General features: G+C 36.9%; 1 protein-coding gene across 4 annotated transcripts in view; it reads left to right on the forward strand.

Moving 5' to 3' along the window:
- DDX46 (DEAD-box helicase 46) overlaps positions 1-21178 on the forward strand; it is a 77377-nt gene that overhangs the window by 47582 nt on the left and 8617 nt on the right. For 3 of the 4 annotated variants that reach the window (XM_037801445.1, XM_037801447.1, XM_037801448.1), the window contains 5 exons: positions 860-997; positions 1303-1452; positions 13489-13665; positions 17730-17948; positions 18233-18377. In XM_037801445.1, coding sequence (XP_037657373.1) covers positions 860-997; positions 1303-1452; positions 13489-13665; positions 17730-17948; positions 18233-18377 — 829 coding nt within the window. The remainder of the gene's footprint in view (positions 1-859; positions 998-1302; positions 1453-13488; positions 13666-17729; positions 17949-18232; positions 18378-21178) is intronic. The other variant, XM_037801446.1, reaches the window with a different exon arrangement.

Raw genomic sequence — 21178 nt, forward strand, 5'->3', positions numbered from 1 at the left:
CATATATGTTCTCTGTTGCATACTCTTCTCTGTATGTATATTTATAACCCTATGAAAATGTAAATACCATTCTTAGATCAATGGCAGTACAAAAGCAGGCCATGGGTCAAATCTGGCAAATATTTAGATATTCCTGAAATAAATCTTAAACCATGTTTTAGAATTGATAAAATTCACTGGTAGGGGCAGAGTATTTTATGAAATGGCAACCTAAATGGGATTTGCTACCCCTGTATTTCCATCTCCTTTCTTTGTTTTTCCTGAACCAAAAAGCTGCTAGGGCTAGGACATATGAGGACTTGGGTTTTAGAGAGTCCCAGGGAGGTGATGCTGATCTCATTGTTGCAAAACACTTACAAAATTAAATATATAAAAGAAGTGATTCGTGAATGTAATCAAAATATATTAAAAATATATTTTAATATCTTTCATTGATTTTAGAAAAAAATATGGAAAGATATATACTAGGAAGTTAATAATGGGTTAGCTGGGGCCGGGTAGTTTTGTAGGTTTTGGAGGGAGGAGATAAGTAAAAGAAGGGAAAATAAAAATAGTGTATTATAGATAACCAATATGTATGACAACACAGTTGTGCATTTATATAAAATGATACCTATTTTGTACTTATGTATAAAGAAATTAGAAAATTTCATTTTTCCTTGTAATTTTAAATACTAAACTGAGATAGTTCACTTTGAACCATTAAAGAATTTAGTAGGATTATTTTGTGGCCTTTAAAATTCTTTAAAATAAGAGGATTTATTAGGAGGTTCAGATTTTATTTTACCTGGAATCTAAATAGAGTTCATCTTGTTAGTATCTATTATCCAATAGTTCCATTTTTCCCTTTATTCAATAGGGTTATGCCTATACTTTTATCACAGAAGATCAGGCTCGCTATGCTGGTGACATAATTAAAGCACTTGAATTATCAGGGACCACAGTGCCTCCTGATCTGGAAAAACTTTGGAGTGATTTCAAAGATCAACAGAAAGCTGTGAGTTTTATAACCCCCTTTATTTTCATGCCTGTCATTAATGTGTTGTAAACCTTGAATATTTGATAATTGCACATTTGATCATCTTCATGGATTTATTTAGAGAGGGAAAAAAAGTGAAGACAAAATTCTTTTTGCTTGAATTTAATAGATTGTATAGTCTACCTAGAGCTCTTATTTTTCTCACATGCTCAGATGTAGTTTTTGTTGTACTGGCATACCCCACCTTGATAAATAATTGCAGCAAATTCCTGAACATTTAAAAGTCTTTAATATGAAACTAACTTTTTGTTTTTCTTTGAAAGGAGGGAAAAATAATTAAAAAGAGTAGTGGTTTTTCTGGTAAGGGATTCAAGTTTGATGAAACAGAACAAGCTTTGGCTAATGAGAGGAAGAAGTTACAAAAGGCAGCTCTTGGTCTACAAGATTCAGATGATGAGGATGCCGCAGTTGATGTAAGTATTAGAGTTCTCAGCCTCATTCTTGTCAATTGAGGTGACTGTCTTTCAGTACTGGAGGTCTTGCCATATACTTATTTGGGATAACCAATCACTGGAAACCTTTTTGCATGTATTCTTCCCAACCTTTTCCTATATGTGTGTATATATTCACATATATTCATATTCATGTATTTTTATAAAAATGGGATATAGTGTGCATACTGCTTTATAACCTTTACAACAACAGTTTATGTTGAAATCTTTCCATCTTAGTCAATTCACTCATTATTCTTATGTAATACTTTGTTTTAAATTTAATTAAACAAATGTCAATTTTTTAATATATTGCTTGCTTCCATATTTCCATTTTATAAACTGTATTTCATTTAAAATCCTTGTACATTCAACTTCGCACACATCAGTTTAAGTTTTGAAGATGAGTTCATAAGTGGAATTCCTAGGTAAAAGAATGTATCTATCTATTTTGGTCTTTAAAACATTATCACATTGTCCTCAGCAAGGGAGTACCAATTTGCACTTACCACAGAAGTGTGAGAGTGGTACCTGGCTCCTTTTAAAACATTGGTCCCGGTATTATTTTTTATCTTTAAAAATTGGTAGTTTTAGAACATCTTTATTAATAATAATAACTAACATTTATTGAGTGCATACAAAGTACCAGGCATTGTGCCAAGTTTCTTACAGGGATTATTTCATTTATTCCTTGACAGTAGCCATATGAGGTAGATATTCAGAGCATTACCATTTTATAATTGAGGACACTGAGACTTAGAAATAACAACTTTTTCAGGGTTACACAGCAAGAATAGGAAAGAGCTGGGACTTGTATCTAGTCTATTCTTACTCCAAATGAGTTAAACTTTGTTTAACTTGGATATTCTCCAGTATACTTGATCATAGAACAGTATTTTTATATACTCCGGTAAACTTTTGCTCAGAATTCAATTTTTTTGCATTCATTTTTTAATGCATTTTAAAAATTGTGAACTTTAACATATATACATATCAGTAGTAACTTTCAGAGTATGATTTAACAAGTAGTTAGGGAGCAAATTTCAAAGAATGTTATGGGTTACAGTTCCACTATTTCAGTTATTTCCTTCCAGCTATTCTAATACACTAGCATCTAAAATATATATATATGTTTATATAAAGTTTCAGTATTCATAATCCTTTATTAAATCCTATCTTTTCTGTTGCTATCCCTTCCTCTTGTTCAGGGGTGTCTAGGCAGTGACTACCCTAACTTGTTGATATTGAAAAGGGGTGTCGATGCTGCGGAGAAGGGGGCTGCATCTGATTATTGTTCTGAAAGAGGCTGTTGCCTCTGGGTTTTAGGACTTGTCTGGCATAGGAACGCTCTGGTGGATTTAAGTTTCTGAGAGATGAAACTTAGTGAGAGAATCTTTTATAGAATCTCAAATAGGGTCCTAGGTATTTTGGATATACTATTGGTAAGAGCGTGGCATATTGTGGCCGTTTGGGATATCTAGCTGGAGCTTGCATAAAAGAAACCTCAGGATTGCTTCTCAACTCTATTTCATATCTCTTAGTCACTGTAACCTATTTTGTTACCTTTCTTTTCCCCCTTTTAATCAGGTAGGCATTTTCAATCCCTCGATGCCAGGACCAGGCTCATTCCTGGGAGTTGTGTCCCACATTGCCAGGGAGATTCACACCCCTGGGAGTCATGTCTTATATGGGGTGGGGGGCAGTTTATGAGTTTATTTGCTGAGTTGGGCTTAGAGAGAGAAAGACCACATCTGAGAAACAAAAGAGGTTCTCTGGAGGTGCCTCTTAGGCATAGTTATAGGAAGGCTTAGCCTCCCATTTACAGCCATAAGTCAGAACACAATTTTCTAAGTCAGGAATTCAGTCTGATCTTGTCATTTGAAGAAACTGAGGCCCAGAAAAAATATTTGGTCTAGGACCACAGTGGTAGTTAAGCACAGCCAAAACTAGAACCCAGGCTTGCTAACAACTCTAGGCCATTTCTTTCTATTATTCCACATTGGCTTAAAATTCATTAAGATCAAGGTTTTATTGTTTATCACTGTGTAGCAAATCAACCTGAAACTTAGCAGGTAAAACAAGCACATTTATAATCTCACATGGTTCTTAAGGGTTGGGAAACCAAGCAGCTGTTTAGCCAGGAAGTTCTGGCTTAGAGTTTCATGAGGTTTCAGCAAAGCTATTGGTCAGAGCTGTAGTCATTTGAAGGCTAGACTAGGGCTTGATGATCTGCTTCCAAAATGGCTAACCCACTTTGATTTTGGCAGAATGCCTCAAGTCTTTGCCACTCTGCTTGAGTGTCCTCATCACATGGCAGATGGCCTTCCCCAGAGTGACTCACTCAAGTGAGAGAAAGCAAAGAGAAAGCCCCATTGCCTTTTTTTTTTTTTTTTTAAATCATCATTTTATTGAGATATATTCACATACCATGCAGTCATACAAAACAAATTGTACTTTCGATTGTTTACAGTACCATTACATAGTTGTACATTCATCACCTAAATCAATCCCTGACACCTTCATTAGCACACACACAAAAATAACAAGAATAATAATTAGAGTGAAAAAGAGCAATTGAAGTAAAAAAGAACACTGGGTACCTTTGTCTGTTTGTTTCCTTCCCCTACTTTTCTTTTTTTTTGTTTTTCCCCATTTGTCTTCCTCAATGTTATTAAAGCCCTTCAAGTATCAGCAAGAGGGTGTAACACAGAAGGGGTTCCTGGAGCTTCTTTTTTTTTTTTTTTTTTTTTTTAATCATCATTTTATTGAGATATATTCACATACCACGCAGTCATACAAAACAAATTGTACTTTCGATTGTTTACAGTACCATTACATAGTTGTACATTCATCACCTAAATCAATCCCTGACACCTTCATTAGCACACACACAAAAATAACAAGAATAATAATTAGAGTGAAAAAGAGCAATTGAAGTAAAAAAGAACACTAGGTACCTTTGTCTGTTTGTTTGCTTCCCCTACTTTTCTACACATCCATCCATAAACTAGACAAAGTGGAGTTTGGTCCTTATGGCATTCCCAATCCCACTGTCACCCCTCATAAGCTACATTTTTATACAACTGTCTTCGAGATTCATGGGTTCTGGGTTGTAGTTTAATAGTTTCAGGTATCCACCACCAGCTACCCCAATTCTTTAGAACCTAAAAAAGGTTGTCTAAAGTGTGCGTAAGAGTGCCCACCAGAGTGATCTCTCGGCTCGTTTTGGAATCTCTCTGCCACTGAAGCTTATTTCATTTCCTTTCACATCCCCCTTTTGGTCAAGAAGATGTTCTCCATCCCACGATGCCGGGTCTACATTCCTCCCCGGGAGTCATATTCCACGTTGCCAGGGAGATTCACTTCCCTGGGTGTCTAATCCCACGTGGGGGGAGGGCAGTGATTTCACCTTTCAAGTTGGCTTAGCCAGAGAGAGAGGGCCACATCTGAGCAACAAAGAGGCATTCAGGAGGAGACTCTTAGGCACAAATACAGGGAGGCCTAGCCTCTCCTTTGCAGCAACCGTCTTCCCAAGGGTAAAACTTATGGTAGAGGGCTCAGCCCATCAAACCACCAGTCCCCTATGTCTGTGGTCATGTTAGCAACCATGGAGGTGGGGTAGGCGAATACCCCTGCATTCTCCACAGGCTCCTCAAGGGGGCACTACATCTTTTTTTTTTTTTTTCCTTGTTTGTCTTTTTTCTTTTTTTTTTTTTTTTAACTTTCCCTTCTTTTTTCAAATCAACTGTATGAAAAAAAAAGTTAAAAAGAAAACAAACATACAATAAAAGAACATTTCAAAGAGACCATAGCAAGGGAGTAAGAAAAAGACAACTAACCTAAGATAACTGCTTAACTTCCAACATGTTCCTACTTTACCCCAAGAAAGTTACATAATATAGCAACATTTCAGTGAACTTGTTCCTACTACATCCATCAGAAATTAACAGACCATAATCATTTCTGGGCATCCCCAGAACGTTAAATAGCTTATCTGTTCTTCTTGGATTATTGTTCCCCCTTCCTTAATTGCTCTCTACTGCTATTTCCCCTACATTCTACATTATAAACCATTTGTTTTACATTTTTCAAAGTTCACATTAGTGGTAGCATATAATATTTCTCTTTTTGTGCCTGGCTTATTTCGCTCAGCATTATGTCTTCAAGGTTCATCCATGTCATATGTTTCACCAGATCGTTCCTTCTTACTGCCGCGTAGTATTCCATCGTGTGTATATACCACATTTTATTTATCCACTCATCTGTTGAAGGACATTTGGGTTGTTTCCATCTCTTGGCAATTGTGAATAATGCTGCTATGAACATTGACGTGCAGATATCTGTTCGTGTCACTGCTTTCCGATCTTCCGGGTATATACCGAGAATTGCAATCGCTGGATCGAATGGTAGCTCTATATCTAGTTTTCTAAGGAACTGCCAGACTGACTTCCAGAGTGGCTGAACCATTATACAGTCCCACCAACAATGAATAAGAGTTCCAATTTCTCCACATCCCCTCCAGCATTTGTAGTTTCCTGTTTGTTTAATGGCAGCCATTCTAACCGTTTTTAGATGGTATCTCATTGTGGTTTTAATTTGCATCTCTCTAATAGCTAGTGAAGCTGAACATTTTTTCATGTGTTTCTTGGCCATTTGTATTTTCTCTTCAGAGAACTGTCTTTTCATATCTTTTGCCCATTTTATAATTGGGCTGTCTGTACTATTGTCATTGAGTTGTAGGATTTCTTTGTATATGCAAGATATCAGTCTTTTGTCAGATACATGGTTTCCAAAAATTTTTTCCCATTGAGTTGGCTGCCTCTTTACCTTTTTGAGAAATTCCTTTGAGGTGCAGAAACTTCTAAGCTTGAGGAGTTCCCATTTATCTATTTTCTCTTTTGTTGCTTGTGCTTTGGGTGTAAAGTCTAGGAAGTGGCCTCCTAATACAAGGTCTTGAAGATGTTTTCCTACATTATCTTCTAGGAGTTTTATGGTACTTTCTTTTATATTGAGATCTTTGGTCCATTTTGAGTTAATTTTTGTGTAGGGGGTGAGGTAGGGGTCCTCTTTCATTCTTTTGGATATGGATATCCAACTCTCCCAGCCCCATTTGTTGAAAAGACCATTATGGCTCAGTTCGGTGACTTTGGGGGCCTTATCAAAGATCAGTCGGCCATAGATCTGAGGGTCTATCTCTGAATTCTCAATTCGATTCCATTGATCTATATGTCTATCTTTGTGCCAGTACCATGCTGTTTTGGCAACTGTGGCTTTATAATAAGCTTCAAAGTCAGGGAGTGTAAGTCCTCCCACTTCGTTTTTCTTTTTTAGAGTGTCTTTAGCAATTCGAGGCATCTTCCCTTTCCAAATAAATTTGATAACTAGCTTTTCCAAGTCTGCAAAGTAGGTTGTTGGAATTTTGATTGGGATTGCATTGAATCTGTAGATGAGTTTGGGTAGAATTGACATCTTAATGACATTTAGCCTTCCTATCCATGAACATGGAATATTTTTCCATCTTTTAAGGTCCCCTTCTATTTCTTTTAGTAGAGTTATGTAGTTTTCTTTGTATAGGTCTTTTACATCTTTGGTTAAGTTTATTCCTAGGTACTTGATTTTTTTAGTTGCTATTGAAAATGGTATCTTTTTCTTGAGTGTCACTTCCGTTTGTTCATTTCTAGCATATAGAAACATTACTGACTTATGTGCATTAATCTTGTATCCCGCTACTTTGCTAAATTTGTTTATTAGCTCTAGTAGGTGTATCGTTGATTTCTCAGGGTTTTCTAGATATAAGATCATATCATCTGCAAACAATGACAGTTTTACTTCTTCTTTTCCAATTTGGATGCCTTTATTTCTTTGTCTTGCCGGATTGCCCTGGCTAGCACTTCCAGCACAATGTTGAATAACAGTGGTGACAGCGGGCATCCTTGTCTTGTTCCTGATCTTAGAGGGAAGGCTTTCAGTCTCTCACCATTGAGTACTATGCTGGCTGTGGGTTTTTCATATATGCTCTTTATCATGTTGAGGAAGTTTCCTTCAATTCCTACCTTTTGAAGTGTTTTTATCAAAAAGGGATGTTGGATTTTGTCAAATGCTTTTTCAGCATCTATTGAGATGATCAATTGATTTTTCCCTTTTGAGTTTTTAATGTGTTGTAATACATTGATTGTTTTTCTTATGTTGAACCATCCTTGCATGCCTGGAATGAACCCCACTTGGTCATGGTGTATGATTTTTTTAATGTGTCTTTGGATTTGATTTGCAAGTATTTTGTTGAGGATTTTTGCATCTATATTCATTAGGCAGATTGGCCGGTAGTTTTCCTTTTTTGTAGCATCTTTGCCTGGTTTTGGTATTAGATTGATGTTAGCTTCATAAAATGAGTTAGGTAGTGTTCCATTTTTTTCAATGTTTTGAAAGAGTTTGAGTAAGATTGGTGTCAGTTCTTTCTGGAAAGTTTGGTAGAATTCCCCTGTGAAGCCATCTGGCCCTGGGCATTTATTTGTGGGAAGATTTTTGATGACTGATTGGATCTCTTTGCTTGTGATGGGTTGGTTGAGGTCTTCTGTTTCTTCTCTGGTCAGTCTAGGTTGTTCATATGTTTCCAGGAAATTGTCCATTTCTTCTACGTTATCCAGTTTGTTGCCATACAGTTGTTCATAATATCCTCTTATAATTTTTTTAATTTCTTCAGGATCTGCAGTTATGTCACCTTTTTCATTCATTATTTTGTTTATATGGGTCTTCTCTCTTTTTGATTTTGTCAGTCTAGCTAGGGGCTTGTCAATCTTGTTGATCTTCTCAAAGAACCAACTTTTGGTGATATTTATCCTGTCTATTGTTTTTTTGTTCTCTATGTCATTTATTTCTGCTTTAATCCTTGTTATTTCTTTTCTTGTACTTGGTTTGGGATTGGTTTGCTGTTCATTTTCTAGCTTCTTCAGTTGATCCATTAGTTCTTTGATTTTGGCTCTTTCTTCCTTTTTAATATATGCGTTTAGTGCTATAAATTTCCCCCTTAGCACTGCTTTTGCTGCATCCCATAGGTTTTGGTATGTTGTGTTCTCATTTTCATTCGTCTCTATATATTTAGCAATTTCTCTTGCTATTTCTTCTTTAACCCACTGATTGTTTAGGAGTGTGTTGTTTAACCTCCAGGTATTTGTGGATTTTCTAAGTCTCTGATGGTTATTGACTTCTAATTGTATTCCATTGTGGTCAGAGAATGTGCTTTGAATAATTTCAATCTTTTTAAATTTATTGAGGCTTGTTTTATGTCCCAGCATATGATCTATTCTGGAGAAAGTTCCGTGAGCACTAGAAAAGTATGTGTATCCTGGTGATTTGGGATGTAATGTCCTGTAGATGTCTGTTAAATCTAATTCATTTATCAGATTGTTTAGGTTTTCAATTTCCTTATTGGTCTTCTGTCTGGTTGATCTATCTGTAGGAGAGAGTGATGTGTTGAAGTCTCCCACAATTATTGTGGAAACATCAATTGCTTCCTTTAGTTTTGCCAGTGTTTCTCTCATGTATTTTGTGGCACCTTGGTTGGGTGCATAGACATTTACGATTGTTATTTCTTCTTGCTGAATTGCCCCTTTTATTAGTACGTAGTGGCCTTCTTTGTCTCTCAAAACATCCCTGCATTTGAAGTCTATTTTATCTGAGATTAATATTGCTACACCTGCTTTCTTTTGGCTGTAGCTTGCATGAAATATTTTTTTCCATCCTTTCACTTTCAGTTTCTTTGTGTCCCTGTGTCTAAGATGAGTCTCTTGTATGCAACATATTGATGGTTCATTTTTTTTGATCCATTCTGCGAATCTATATCTTTTAATTGGGGAGTTTAATCCATTTACATTCAACGTTAAAACCGTGAAGGCATTTCTTGAATCGGCCATCTTATCCTTTGGATTATGTTTGCCATATTTTTCCCTCTCTCTATTAATATCCTTTATTGTACCCAAACCGAATCTCTTTAGTACTGAACCTTTCTCCAAGTCTCTCTGTCCTGTCTTTGTTTCTCTGTCTGTAGGGCTCCCTTTAGTATCTCCAGTAGGGCAGGTCTCTTGTTAGCAAATTCTCTCAGCATTTCTTTGTCTGTGAAAAATTTAAGCTCTCCCTCAAATTTGAAGGAGAGCTTTGCTGGATAAAGTATTCTTGGCTGGAAATTCCTCTCACTCAGAATTTTAAATATATCGTGCCACTGCCTCCTTGCCTCCATGGTGGCTGCTGAGTAGTCACTACTTAGTCTTATGCTGTTTCCTTTGTATGTGGTGAATTGCTTTTCTCTTGCTGCTTTCAGAACTTGCTCCTTCTCTTCTGTGTTTGACAGTGTGATCAGTATATGTCTTGGAGTGGGTTTTTTTGGATTTATTCTATTTGGAGTTCGCTGAGCATTTATGATTTGTGTATTTATGTTGTTTAGAAGATTTGGGAAGTTTTCCCCAACAATTTCTTTGAATACTCTTCCTAGACCTTTACCCTTTTCTTCCCCTTCTGGGACACCAATGAGTCTTATATTTGGACGTTTCATATTATCTATCATATCCCTGAGGTCCATTTCGATTTTTTCAATTTTTTTCCCCATTCTTTCTTTTATGCTTTCATTTTCCATTCTGTCATCTTCCAGGTCACTGATTCGTTGTTCAACTTCCTCTAGTCTTGTACTATGAGTGTCCAGAATCTTTTTAATTTGGTCAACAGTTTCTTTAATTTCCATAAGATCATCCATTTTTTTATTTAGTCTTGCAATGTCTTCTTTATGCTCTTCTAGGGTCTTCTTGATTTCCTTCATATCCCGTACTATGGTCTCATTGTTCATCTTTAGTTCTTTGAGTAGCTGCTCTAGGTGCTGTGTCTCTTCTGGTCTTTTGATTTGGGTGCTTGGGCTTGGGTTATCCATATCGTCTGTTTTTTTCATATGCTTTATAATTTTCTGTTGTTTTTGGCCTCGTGGCATTTGCTGAACTTGATAGGGTTCTTTTAGGGTTTGTAGACCTACTGAAGTCCTTATCTCTAATTTATCAGATCTACAGCTTCGTGGAGTACACTTTCTCTAACTAACCAGCAGGTGGCGTCCACGAGCCACCTGTTCTCCACAAGCCAGTTCTCCCCTGCTTAGCCTTTTTGGTGAGTGGGGGAGTGAGTCTTGTGGGGCCCAATTGGTGTACCAAGCTTGCGTGTGTAGTTGGTGTTGCCTGCCCTGTATGTGGGGCGTGTTTCTGGGCAGTCGGGGAGGGGGGGTGGCCCTAACAATCAAATCTCCCTGATGATCCTAGAGTTTTAAAGCTGCTGCAATAGTCTAATCCTTCAGTTCAGTCCTGCCACAGTTTGTCTCTGCCACTGACCCACAAGTCTTTGGTATTGGCGTATGGCTCCTGAGACTTGCAAGTGGGCCCCTCTTCCAGGCTGTGCACCCCGGGTCCTCTGTTGAGGGATGACTGTGCTATGTCACAGGTGAGTGCCGTCCCCCCAGGGCAGTTCTGGGCTGCTGGGCTGTGTAGGGAGGCTCCCAGTCTGCTGAAATGATGGCTGAATGGGGCTTTGTTAATTCACACTGCTCCACCTTCCCAGCTCTGGGACATTCAGGTGAGGTTGCAGGGAAGGCTAATGTCCACGCCCAGTTTTGTGGTGTGTGCCTGTTATTTGAAGCACTTCCGTCACCCTGGGTTGTCTGGGGCAGCTCTGGGCTATGGGGCTGGCGATGGGCAGGAGTGTTTCCTGTCCACCAGGATGGTGGTGTGAGCGGGCACCCCCCTTTTCTTGGGAAGTTGTGTTGTTTATTGAATTTTCTCAGCCACTGGATTATTGCCTTTTGTCTCAGAGCTCTTAGTTCTGCTCTTGACTTGACGTGCCCAAATTGCAACTCTTTGAAGGTTTCTGTATTGGGCTTCTTAGAGTAATTGTTTTAGAAAAAGAAAAAAGGATTTAAAAAAAAAAAAACAAAAAAAAACAAAAAAAAAAACGGCCCTCCTCAGAGATCTAATGGGTTATTGAAATGCTAATAGACAAAGCAACCAGGGTCAGTAAGGAAAGGTCCACAGGGCAGAGAGATCAGCTTTTCTTTGGGATTTGCATATGCGCCTCAGGGCCTGAGCTCCGGCTTGAGCTCTGCCCTTCCCCCTTCTATGTTCACCAGAACTCCAAAAATCTTCCGCTTTTATTTTGGAGTTTTTCGTGTTGTTTTTTTTCTATGCCTGTCTCCTCTCTGCTGGGCTGGCTGCTCTCAGAGTCTCTGGTGTCTGGTCTCAGTCTATCTATGGTTGGAGTTTGAATCAGTAGAATGAGTTTCCCATAAGAGCAGCCACTGCAGTTCTCCCTTCTCCTTCCCGGAGCTGACAGCCCCTCCTCCCCCGGGACTGAGCCTGGCAGGGAGGGGCGCGGGTCCCCTGGCCGCAAAAACTTACAGATTTCGCTGATCTCAGCAGTTCCACGTTTTCATGAGTGTTGTATGAAGTATGCCCAAAGTCAGATTGCTCTGTGGTGTCCAGTCCACGCAGTTCCTGGCTTTTTACCTACTTTCCTACCCCATTGCCTTTTATGAAGTAGACTCTGAAGTTGCACACTGTCACTTTTACTTTTTTCTGTGTTAGAAGTAAATTACTAAGTCCAGCCCACACCCAAGAGGAGGCGCCACATCTTGAAGGGAAGATTATCAAAGAATATATTGTCATATTTTAAAACCTCTACAGTCAGCTTTTTTACATTACTTTTAACAATATTTAAAAAAAACCTCATAATATAATGTGTTGATTATTTCTCTGATTGTTAAAGAATGTATGATTTTTGTAAAAAATTAGAATACTACTAAAGTGAATAAAGTCAAAAGTAAAGTTACCCTACTCCTATAAACTTTCACTGTACACATTCCCCATTCCTGATTTTATGTATTTGTTTAGATTTTAGTATAATGCATGCTTGTTTAAAACATTTTTACTCAGTTAAATGTTGAGTTAAAACTAGTTTTGATAACTAAAACCCCTTCTTAGATATTGGATGTTTTAAAAAGAAGTTTCTAAACAAATGATGACTTTGAAAAAGACTTACTTCTAAATTGACTTTCTTTTTTAATGAAAGGGCTTTCTAAGTTAACCTAATTAATCCTTAAACTCTGAGCACACTTTTCTTTGCATTTGAAATTTAGAAGATAAAGGCTCATTAACCCAATCTGATTTATTAAGGGTTTTACATCTTTTTAATGGCTGTCAGCAGCCATTATAGGGCAATAGCACCTTTAAAAAGAAATCCAGACAGACTTGCATTTCTCAGCATGCAAGTGTGCCTAATCTGAGGATGAGGCAGTGGCAATAGAGGTCATGTGACTCCAGGGAAGTTGAGTCTTTCAGCCTTGCTCTTGTCTTGGTGGGGAAATCAGCTTTCATTTCTTTCCTTTTTTGGTTCAGATGAACAAGGCAATAAGCCCTCTTTTCTGATTCTTTTACCCAGTTTTTTAGACAAATCTGAGTGCCATCTGAGGAGATGGGAAGAGTTTTCAAGTTCTGCCTTAGTGACATTTACCGTTTGTACCATTATTTGTACCCTACATTACCATTAGGAGTCATTGTATCATTCCTCTTAAGAGTCATTGACCATATTTTCAGTTGTTCACTGGCCTTGAGTTATTGCTCTTCTTAACCTTTTTTCATTGCAGTATAATTTGTCCTCAAGGCCTGAGCCGTGGAAGAACTTGCCTGCCTCATATTGGCTGCTTTGTTTTGACAGCAGATGCTTCCCCATTTACTGAATTGGGACTTCAAGTGGTTCATTCAGCATTGTATTTGTTCTCTGTCTTTATTGACCATGGTCAATTGATTTTTTAAAAAAATGAAATGTATTGCCCTTAACAGATAGCTGGTAAATTGTCCTATTGATCTGCATGGTTGACTTAGCATAAATACAACTGTCTGATTCTAGCCTTCAGTGGAAATATTCCTTATTAGTTTCCATTGAATATAATTGGTATTTCTAATGCAATTCTTTCTAATCATTGTATTTTCTTTGGTCTAGATTGATGAGCAAATTGAGAGCATGTTTAATTCAAAGAAGAGAGTGAAAGATATGGCTGCTCCTGGGACATCTAGCGTTCCTGCTCCAACTGCGGGAAATGCTGAGAAATTAGAAATTGCCAAGAGATTGGCTCTGAGAATAAATGCTCAAAAGAATTTGGGCATCGAGTCTCAGGTATTAAGTAAATTGTTCCGAGTCTTAGTTAATAATTGATAAGTTATTTAAATACTTTTCAGGAATTATGTCGAGTACAGGTGAACGACAAATTGTTTGTAGGAACTTAACGTTATTTCTGAATACAGAATTCTTTGATTATTGCATTTGGATGGTTTCTTTAGTGTGGTTTACTGAGTTATTAGTGCCAATTCTGGAATGCCAATCTTTTCTTGTTAGCTGTGGATAGTTGTGTATAGGAGTATTTTGATTGATGTTACTGAAATATGTAAAAATTAACTCTTTAATGTTTTTAATTCTCTTTCTCTCTCTTGTTTTGCTTTTATTGGGTGGATAGTTGGGGCACACAAACAGTTCCCTGAAAGTACAAACTTCACAGTTACATGACTCAAATTACCATGGGTTTAATGAGTGGAGAGCTGTGTATTTTTTAAATATTTCACATGGTATCTGTTCTAGTTTGCTAATGCTGCAGAATGCAAAACACCAGAGATGGATAGGCTTTTATGAAACGGGGGTTTATTTCACAACACAGTTACAGTCTTAAGGCCACAAAGTGCCCAAGGTAACACCTCAGCAATCGGGTACCTTCACCGGAGGATGGCCAATGGCGTCCAGAAAACCTCTGTTAGCTAGGAAGGCAGCTGGTGTCTGCTCCCAAGCTCTGGCCTCAAAACGGCTTTCTCCCAGGACGTTCCTCTCTAGGAAGCTTGCTCCTCTTCAAAACATCACTCCCAGCTGCACTCTGTTCCCTCCTCCCGAGTCAACTCATTTATATAGCTCCACGTCAGCTCATTTATATAGCTCCACCGATCAAGGCCCACCCTGAATGGGCGGGGCCATGCCTCCGTGGGAACATCTCATCAGAATCATTACCCACAGCTGGGTGGGGCACATTCCAAGCAAATCCAACCATCACCAAAACGTCTGCCCCACAAAACTACAAAGACAATGGCATTTGGGGGACACAATACATTCAAACCGGCACAGTATCTTTCTCAGAAGCCTTTCTGTTAACTTAATTTTTAAATACAGGTAAATTTTAGTAGTATTTCCAAGAATGGTTTGTTAATTTTGGCAGTTTTCTGAAAATTTTAAATAAGTCATTTACTTATAACTTATTGATTGTGGGGTTGAGATATGGGGGAATGGAGAGCTCAGAGAGGATAGTGGTGCAAAGATTCTAATTCAGAGAAAACTCTTAGGAGCCACAAACTATGTAAATGATTTTGGAAATTCTGTACTATATCTGGTATCAAAAGTTAATTATCCAAGGGACATGTATTATCCAGTAGAATTTTCTTTTTCATTTTTTTATTAGAGCTGTTGTAGGGCTTACAGAAAAAGCATGTACAAAATACAGTTTCCATATGCTCCCCTCTCACCTACACAGTATTCCCTATTATTATTATTTTACACTAGTGAGATACTTTTGTTACAATTGATGAAACAGTATTATTATAATTTTGCTATTAAGTTTAGCCCACTGTTTACATTAGGGTTCTCTCTGTGCAGTTCTATGTATTTCTGTGTGTGTGTGTCTCTGTATGTATGCATGGTAACTTATTTGCAACCTAAAATTTCCCTTTTTGTCCCTTTTCAAATACACAAATCAGTGACGTTAATTAGATTCACGAAGTTGTGCCTCTGTCAACATCATCCATTGTTAAACCATTTCCATCACCCCAAACAGAAACTCCATACCAATGGAACATTAACTCCCCATTGCCCTGCCCCCCTACTCCTACTGCCACCCCCCCAGCTCCTAGCAACCTGTATTCTAGTTTCTGACTATGGGTTTGCAAATTTTGCATATTCTGCTTATTTTGTATAAGTGAGATCATACAGTATTTGTCCTTTTGTGCCTGGCTTATTTCACTTAACATGTCTTCAAGTTCATCCATTCTGTAGCATGCATTAGAACTTCATTCCTTTTTTATGGCCAAATAATATTCCATTATATGTGTATAGTACATTTTGTTTATTCCATTCATCTACTGATGCACATTTGGATTCCTTCCACCTTTTGGCAGTTGTGAATAATGCCACTGTGAACACTGATGTGCAGATACCTGTTCGAGTCCCTGCTTTCAATTCTTTTGGGTATATTCCTAGATGTGGGATTGCCAGGTCACATGATAACTCTTAACTCTCTGAAGAATCATCAAATGGTAGTACCTGCACCATTTTACATTCCCACCAACAATGAAAAAGTGTTCCTTATTCTCCATATCTTCTCTAAAACTTGTCATTTTCTGGTTTCTAACAGTGGCCATTCTAGTGAGTGTGAGATAGTATCTCATTTTAGTTTTGATTTGCATTTTCCTGGTGGCTGATGATGTTAAACATCTTTTCATGTATTTATTGGCCATTTGTATATCTTTGGAGAAATGTCTATTCAGGTCTTTTTCCCATTTTTAAATTGTGTTTGTCTTTTATTGTTGAGTTGTAGGAGTTCTTTATATATTCTGGATTTTAAACCCCTGTCAGATTGATGGTTTCCAAATACTTTCTCCCATTCTGTGGTTGTCCTTTACTTTTTTGATAAAGTCTTTGGTGTACAAAAGTTTTGGTTTTGATGAAGTCCCATTTATTTTATTATTTTCTTTTGTTGCTCATAGTTTTGGTTTGAAATCTAAGAAACCACAAGGTCCTGAAGATGTTTTCTTCTAGTATTTTTATAGTTTTAATTCTTATTTAGGCCTTTGATACATTTTGAGTTTATTTTTGTATATGGTGTGAGGTAAGGGCCCATCTTCATTCTTTTGCATATGGCTATCCAGTTCTCCCTCTTAGCACTGTGTGTTGAAGAGGCTCTTCTTTCCCTGCTGAGTAGACTTGGCGCCTATGCCACAGATCAATTGCCCATATATATGAAGGTTTATTTTTGAACTCTCAGTTTGATTCCATTGGTCTGTATGTCTGTCCTTGTGCCAGTACCACTCTGTTTTGATTAATATAGCTTTGCAATAAGTTTCAATTTTTTGTTGTTTTTTTAATTTTAAATTTATATTTTTTCTTCTTTTTTTAATTAGTAGTTTTTCCTTTTTAAAATTTTATTCTGCAATAAGTTTTAGTTTCAGGAAGTGTGCATTCCAGCTTTGTTCTTTTTCAAGATGGTTTTGACTGTTAGGGACCACTTACCCTTCTATATTAGTTTGATGATTGGCTTTTCCATTTCTGCAAAGAAGTCTGTTGGAATTTTGATCGAATTGTGTTGTGTCTGTATATTGCTTTGGATAGAATTGGCATCTTAACAAGTTTTAGTCTTCCAGTCCATGAACACAGGATGTCCTTCCATTTATTTAGGTCTTTACTTTATTTCAGCAATGTTTTGTAGTTTTCCATGTACAAGTCCTTTATATCCTTCCTAAATTTATTCCTACATATTTGATTCTTTTAATTACTATTATGAATGGAAATTTATGCCTTGATTTTTCTCTTTGGCTTGTTCATTACTAGTGTATAGAAACACTGCTGATTTTTGCATGTTGCTGTTGTACCCTACCACTTTGCTGAATTTGTTAATTAGCTCTAGTCGCTTTGTTGTGTATTTTTCAGGATTTTTTATGTATAGAAAGAGGTCATCTGCAAATAGGGAGAGTTTTGTTTCTTCCTTTCCTATTTGGATGCCTTTTATTTCTTTTTCTCACCTAATTGCCCTGGCAGAAACTTCAGTACGGTGTTGAATAGTCACGGTGTCCATGGGCACCCTTGTCTTGTTCCTGACCTTAAGGGGAAAGCTTATAGTCTTTCACCACTGAGTGTGATGTTAGATGTGGATTTTTCATATATGCCCTTTATCATGTTGAGTATCCTGTAGAAGCTTTAATAAAGAATTATATGTTCTTCATTTATGTCATCAAAGGTAAGGGAAATACACTAAATTATCAAGGTATAAACAGATTGCTAAATTGCATGTAGGAGTAGGACTCTGTATTAGAAAGCTACATGTGGTTGTTATTTTTGATTTTTGTTTTTTGAACAAAAATTTCTACAGTAATTTGCAGTGTGGTCCTGTGTCTTTCCTCCTTTGAGATTTGACTGTAGGTGTTTTTTAACTGCAGGATGTGATGCAACAGGCCACCAATGCAATTCTCAGAGGTGGCACTATTCTGGCTCCCACTGTGTCTGCAAAAACCATTGCAGAGCAACTTGCTGAAAAGATCAATGCCAAGCTCAATTATGTGCCTTTAGAGAAACAGGAAGAGGAGAGACAGGATGGTGGACAGAATGAGTCTTTTAAGAGATATGAGGAAGAATTAGAGATCAATGACTTTCCACAGGTAACTAACAGATTTATACTGTTATTGTGAAGTAGAAACTTGTGCTTCTATTCTTTCTTTAAAACCCATAAACATTTTAATAGCTACTGCAGTTTCTATCTAAATGAGGTAGACAACAATAGAAATTCTGTTTTTATGAAATGTTTTAAGTACATTACGATCTACGTGAACTTCAATGTGATCTTAATATTGACCATAATACGATTTAGCTAAGGTATTCTTTGTCATCACCCAGGTTTTTTATCCTGCTGTGATGTGAATTTTCTTCACACTTTCCTTTATAGACTGCTAGGTGGAAAGTTACCTCTAAGGAAGCTCTGCAGAGAATCAGTGAATATTCTGAAGCTGCAATTACAATCAGAGGAACATACTTCCCTCCTGGCAAAGAACCCAAGGAAGGAGAGCGGAAAATTTACTTGGCAATTGAAAGTATGTACTGTTGGTTCTATTTCAATCTTGAATTGGATCAAAGTTGATGTTGATGTAATAGATGCAGAGAGAATATGAGGGCAGTTCTAGAGAGGACTGAAAATAAGGAACACCTATAAAGAGATTCATGTATCATTTGAGATCTTTATTTAGAAGAAGCTCAGTATGTAAATACAAAGGGAAATTATCTGTATTTGGTACTCTTTTGACAATTAGGTTAAACTTGAAAACCACTCAAAGAAGGGGTGTATTTTGAGGACTGGCTTGTTTATCCTTTCTTTAAGTGGAATATTTTGTCAAAGTTTAGCTTAGAAAATAAGTAAAGTGTAAATCAATATAAATCAGTATAAGTTTTATCTTAATGAATACTGCCTCTGTATTATGCCCATAAAAGTTCATACATACTAATTTAAAAGAGCGGGTAAACAATACTAGAACCCATAGGATATAAGTAATGCATTACTTAAGAGCAGTAAGATTTGATTTTTAACCTTATTTCATACATTCATTCATTTCATTTCATACATACATTTTAACATTCCAAAGACAGTTTCTGTCAACTTTTTTTTCTGTTTTATTCCATTGTATACTAGAACAACCTGCCTCAGTTCATTTATTGAGGTGTCATATATACAACACGAAAGTTCTCATTTTTACCTCTTTCATTAATACAGTTCATTGGTATTAATTACATTCATAGTGTTGTGTTACAGTCACCTCTATCTAATACCAAAACTGCCATTACTGCAAACAGAAACTCTGTACCTATTAAGCATTAACTGCCCCTCCATCCCCCACTCCTGCTTCCTTCTTCTTCTCCCATCTCTGGTAACTTGTAATCTATCTGGCTCTAAATTTGCATATTCTAATTATTTCATATAAGTGAAATTGTACAATATCTCTACTTTTATGTCTAAAGTATTTTACTCAACTTGATGTTGTCAGGGTTCATCTATGTTGCAGCATGTATCAGAATTTCATTCTTTTTGTATGAATAGTATTCTGTTGTATTTAATATACCACATTTTGTTTAGCCTTTAATCTTTTGATGGACACTGTTGTTTAAACTTTTTGGCTATTGTGACTAATACTGCTATGAATATTGGTGTACAAGTATCTGTTTGAGTTCATGCTTTCACTTCTTTTGGGTATATAACTAGACGTGAGATTGCTGCCTTATATAGTATATTCTGTGTTCAACTTTCTCAGGAATTGCCAAACTGTTTCTACAGTGGTTGTGTTATTTTACAATCCCACCAACAGTGTATAAGGATTCCAATTTCTTTACATCCTCACTAACACTTGTAATTTTCTGTTTTTTTAGTAGTAGCCATTCTAGTGGGTGTGAAATGGTATTTCATTGTCATTTTGATTGCATTTCCCTAGTGGTTAATGATTTGAGCTTCTTTTCGTGTGCTTCCTGGCCGTTTGTGTATCTTTGGAGAAATGTCTATTCAAGTCCTTGATCCATTTTTAACTGTTTTTTTTTTGTTGTAGAGTTGTAACTTCATTTATATTTAATCTTGTATGACTTTGGAATAGACTTTAAGTGTAGAACAGCCAGGTCTGTTTCATGTATTTAATCAGTTGAATATTTGTTGAGTACTGTTAGAACTTTGGAGAGGTTTACTACATTTATTATGTAAACCAAGAGTGTACAATACTGAAGTGGTGTAATTGGCTGCAAAGGAGCTCCTCTAACACCTTGTGCCATCACAGACATCTGTCTAGCTTTACCTGATCCACTTTACCACTCAACAGCTTGTTTGGGAAATATAAACAAAAACAAAATTTTCTTCCAATCCAGAAATCTTTTCCACAAAGGTGGAAGAGAAAGAACAACAATTTTATTTTTGAATAAGCATTAAACCAGAATGTGCTGCACCACAGGCAATCTACTAAAGAGATGGCAAAGAAAGAAATCTCACCCTTTTATATAGCCAAGCAGATGCAACCCCTTACATACATATTCTCAAGATAAGTAGTTCTCAGGTAAGAGGACTTGACAACACCATTTGTCAAGCACAGTTCATCTTAAATTTGCCTAGTAATTGGGCTGTTCTTTGTGTTTGCTAATTGCCTCTATTCAAAGGAACAGTAAAACTCTCATACCTCTATGACAGGAAAATAGTTAAAATGTGGATCCAGAAGTCTGTTAAACTTCCATGGAAAATAGGGAGATAAGAATGCTAACTTCCTTGATGTTCACCTTTCAAAAAGATGGCAGCCAGGTCCTTGAGGAAGATAGTCAGTGTTTGGTAAACTGACCCAATGCTTCTTTAGCTTTTTAAAAGAGCTACATACATCTCAAAAGGGCAGGGAAAGGATTTACAATTACAAGTTTCCTGAGGAATGCTCTAAGAAAAGGAAAGGAGGTGGTGGTAGATGTCTATCCCTGTTTGCACCTGGAAAAATTATTTATATATATATTTATATGGTTATATATATTTTCCCATACAAGTTCTTTACCTGCCTATTTTTCCCGTAGTACTCATCCTTATTTGAAATTATGGTGCATTGTTCTTGTTTCTGTCTTCCCCACTAGTGCTCTGTGAATGGAGTGACTTTATCATCTGCTTTCTTCCTATACCAGTGCCTAACACCTGTTAGACACTCAATAAACTTTCTGAATAATGCATTTGGTTAAACTCTAGGATTTATCTACTTGTCCTCAGGACACAAAATATTATTTGACAGGCATAGCCTGTCTTTATTCAGTAGAATTGTCTGTGATGGGTATGGAGTACTTGACAGAGATGGAATTTAAAATTGTATTTCATTTTAATTAATGAAATTTATTT

Source organism: Choloepus didactylus, chromosome 13 (assembly GCF_015220235.1).
Source record: "Choloepus didactylus isolate mChoDid1 chromosome 13, mChoDid1.pri, whole genome shotgun sequence".
Lineage (NCBI taxonomy): Eukaryota > Metazoa > Chordata > Mammalia > Pilosa > Megalonychidae > Choloepus > Choloepus didactylus.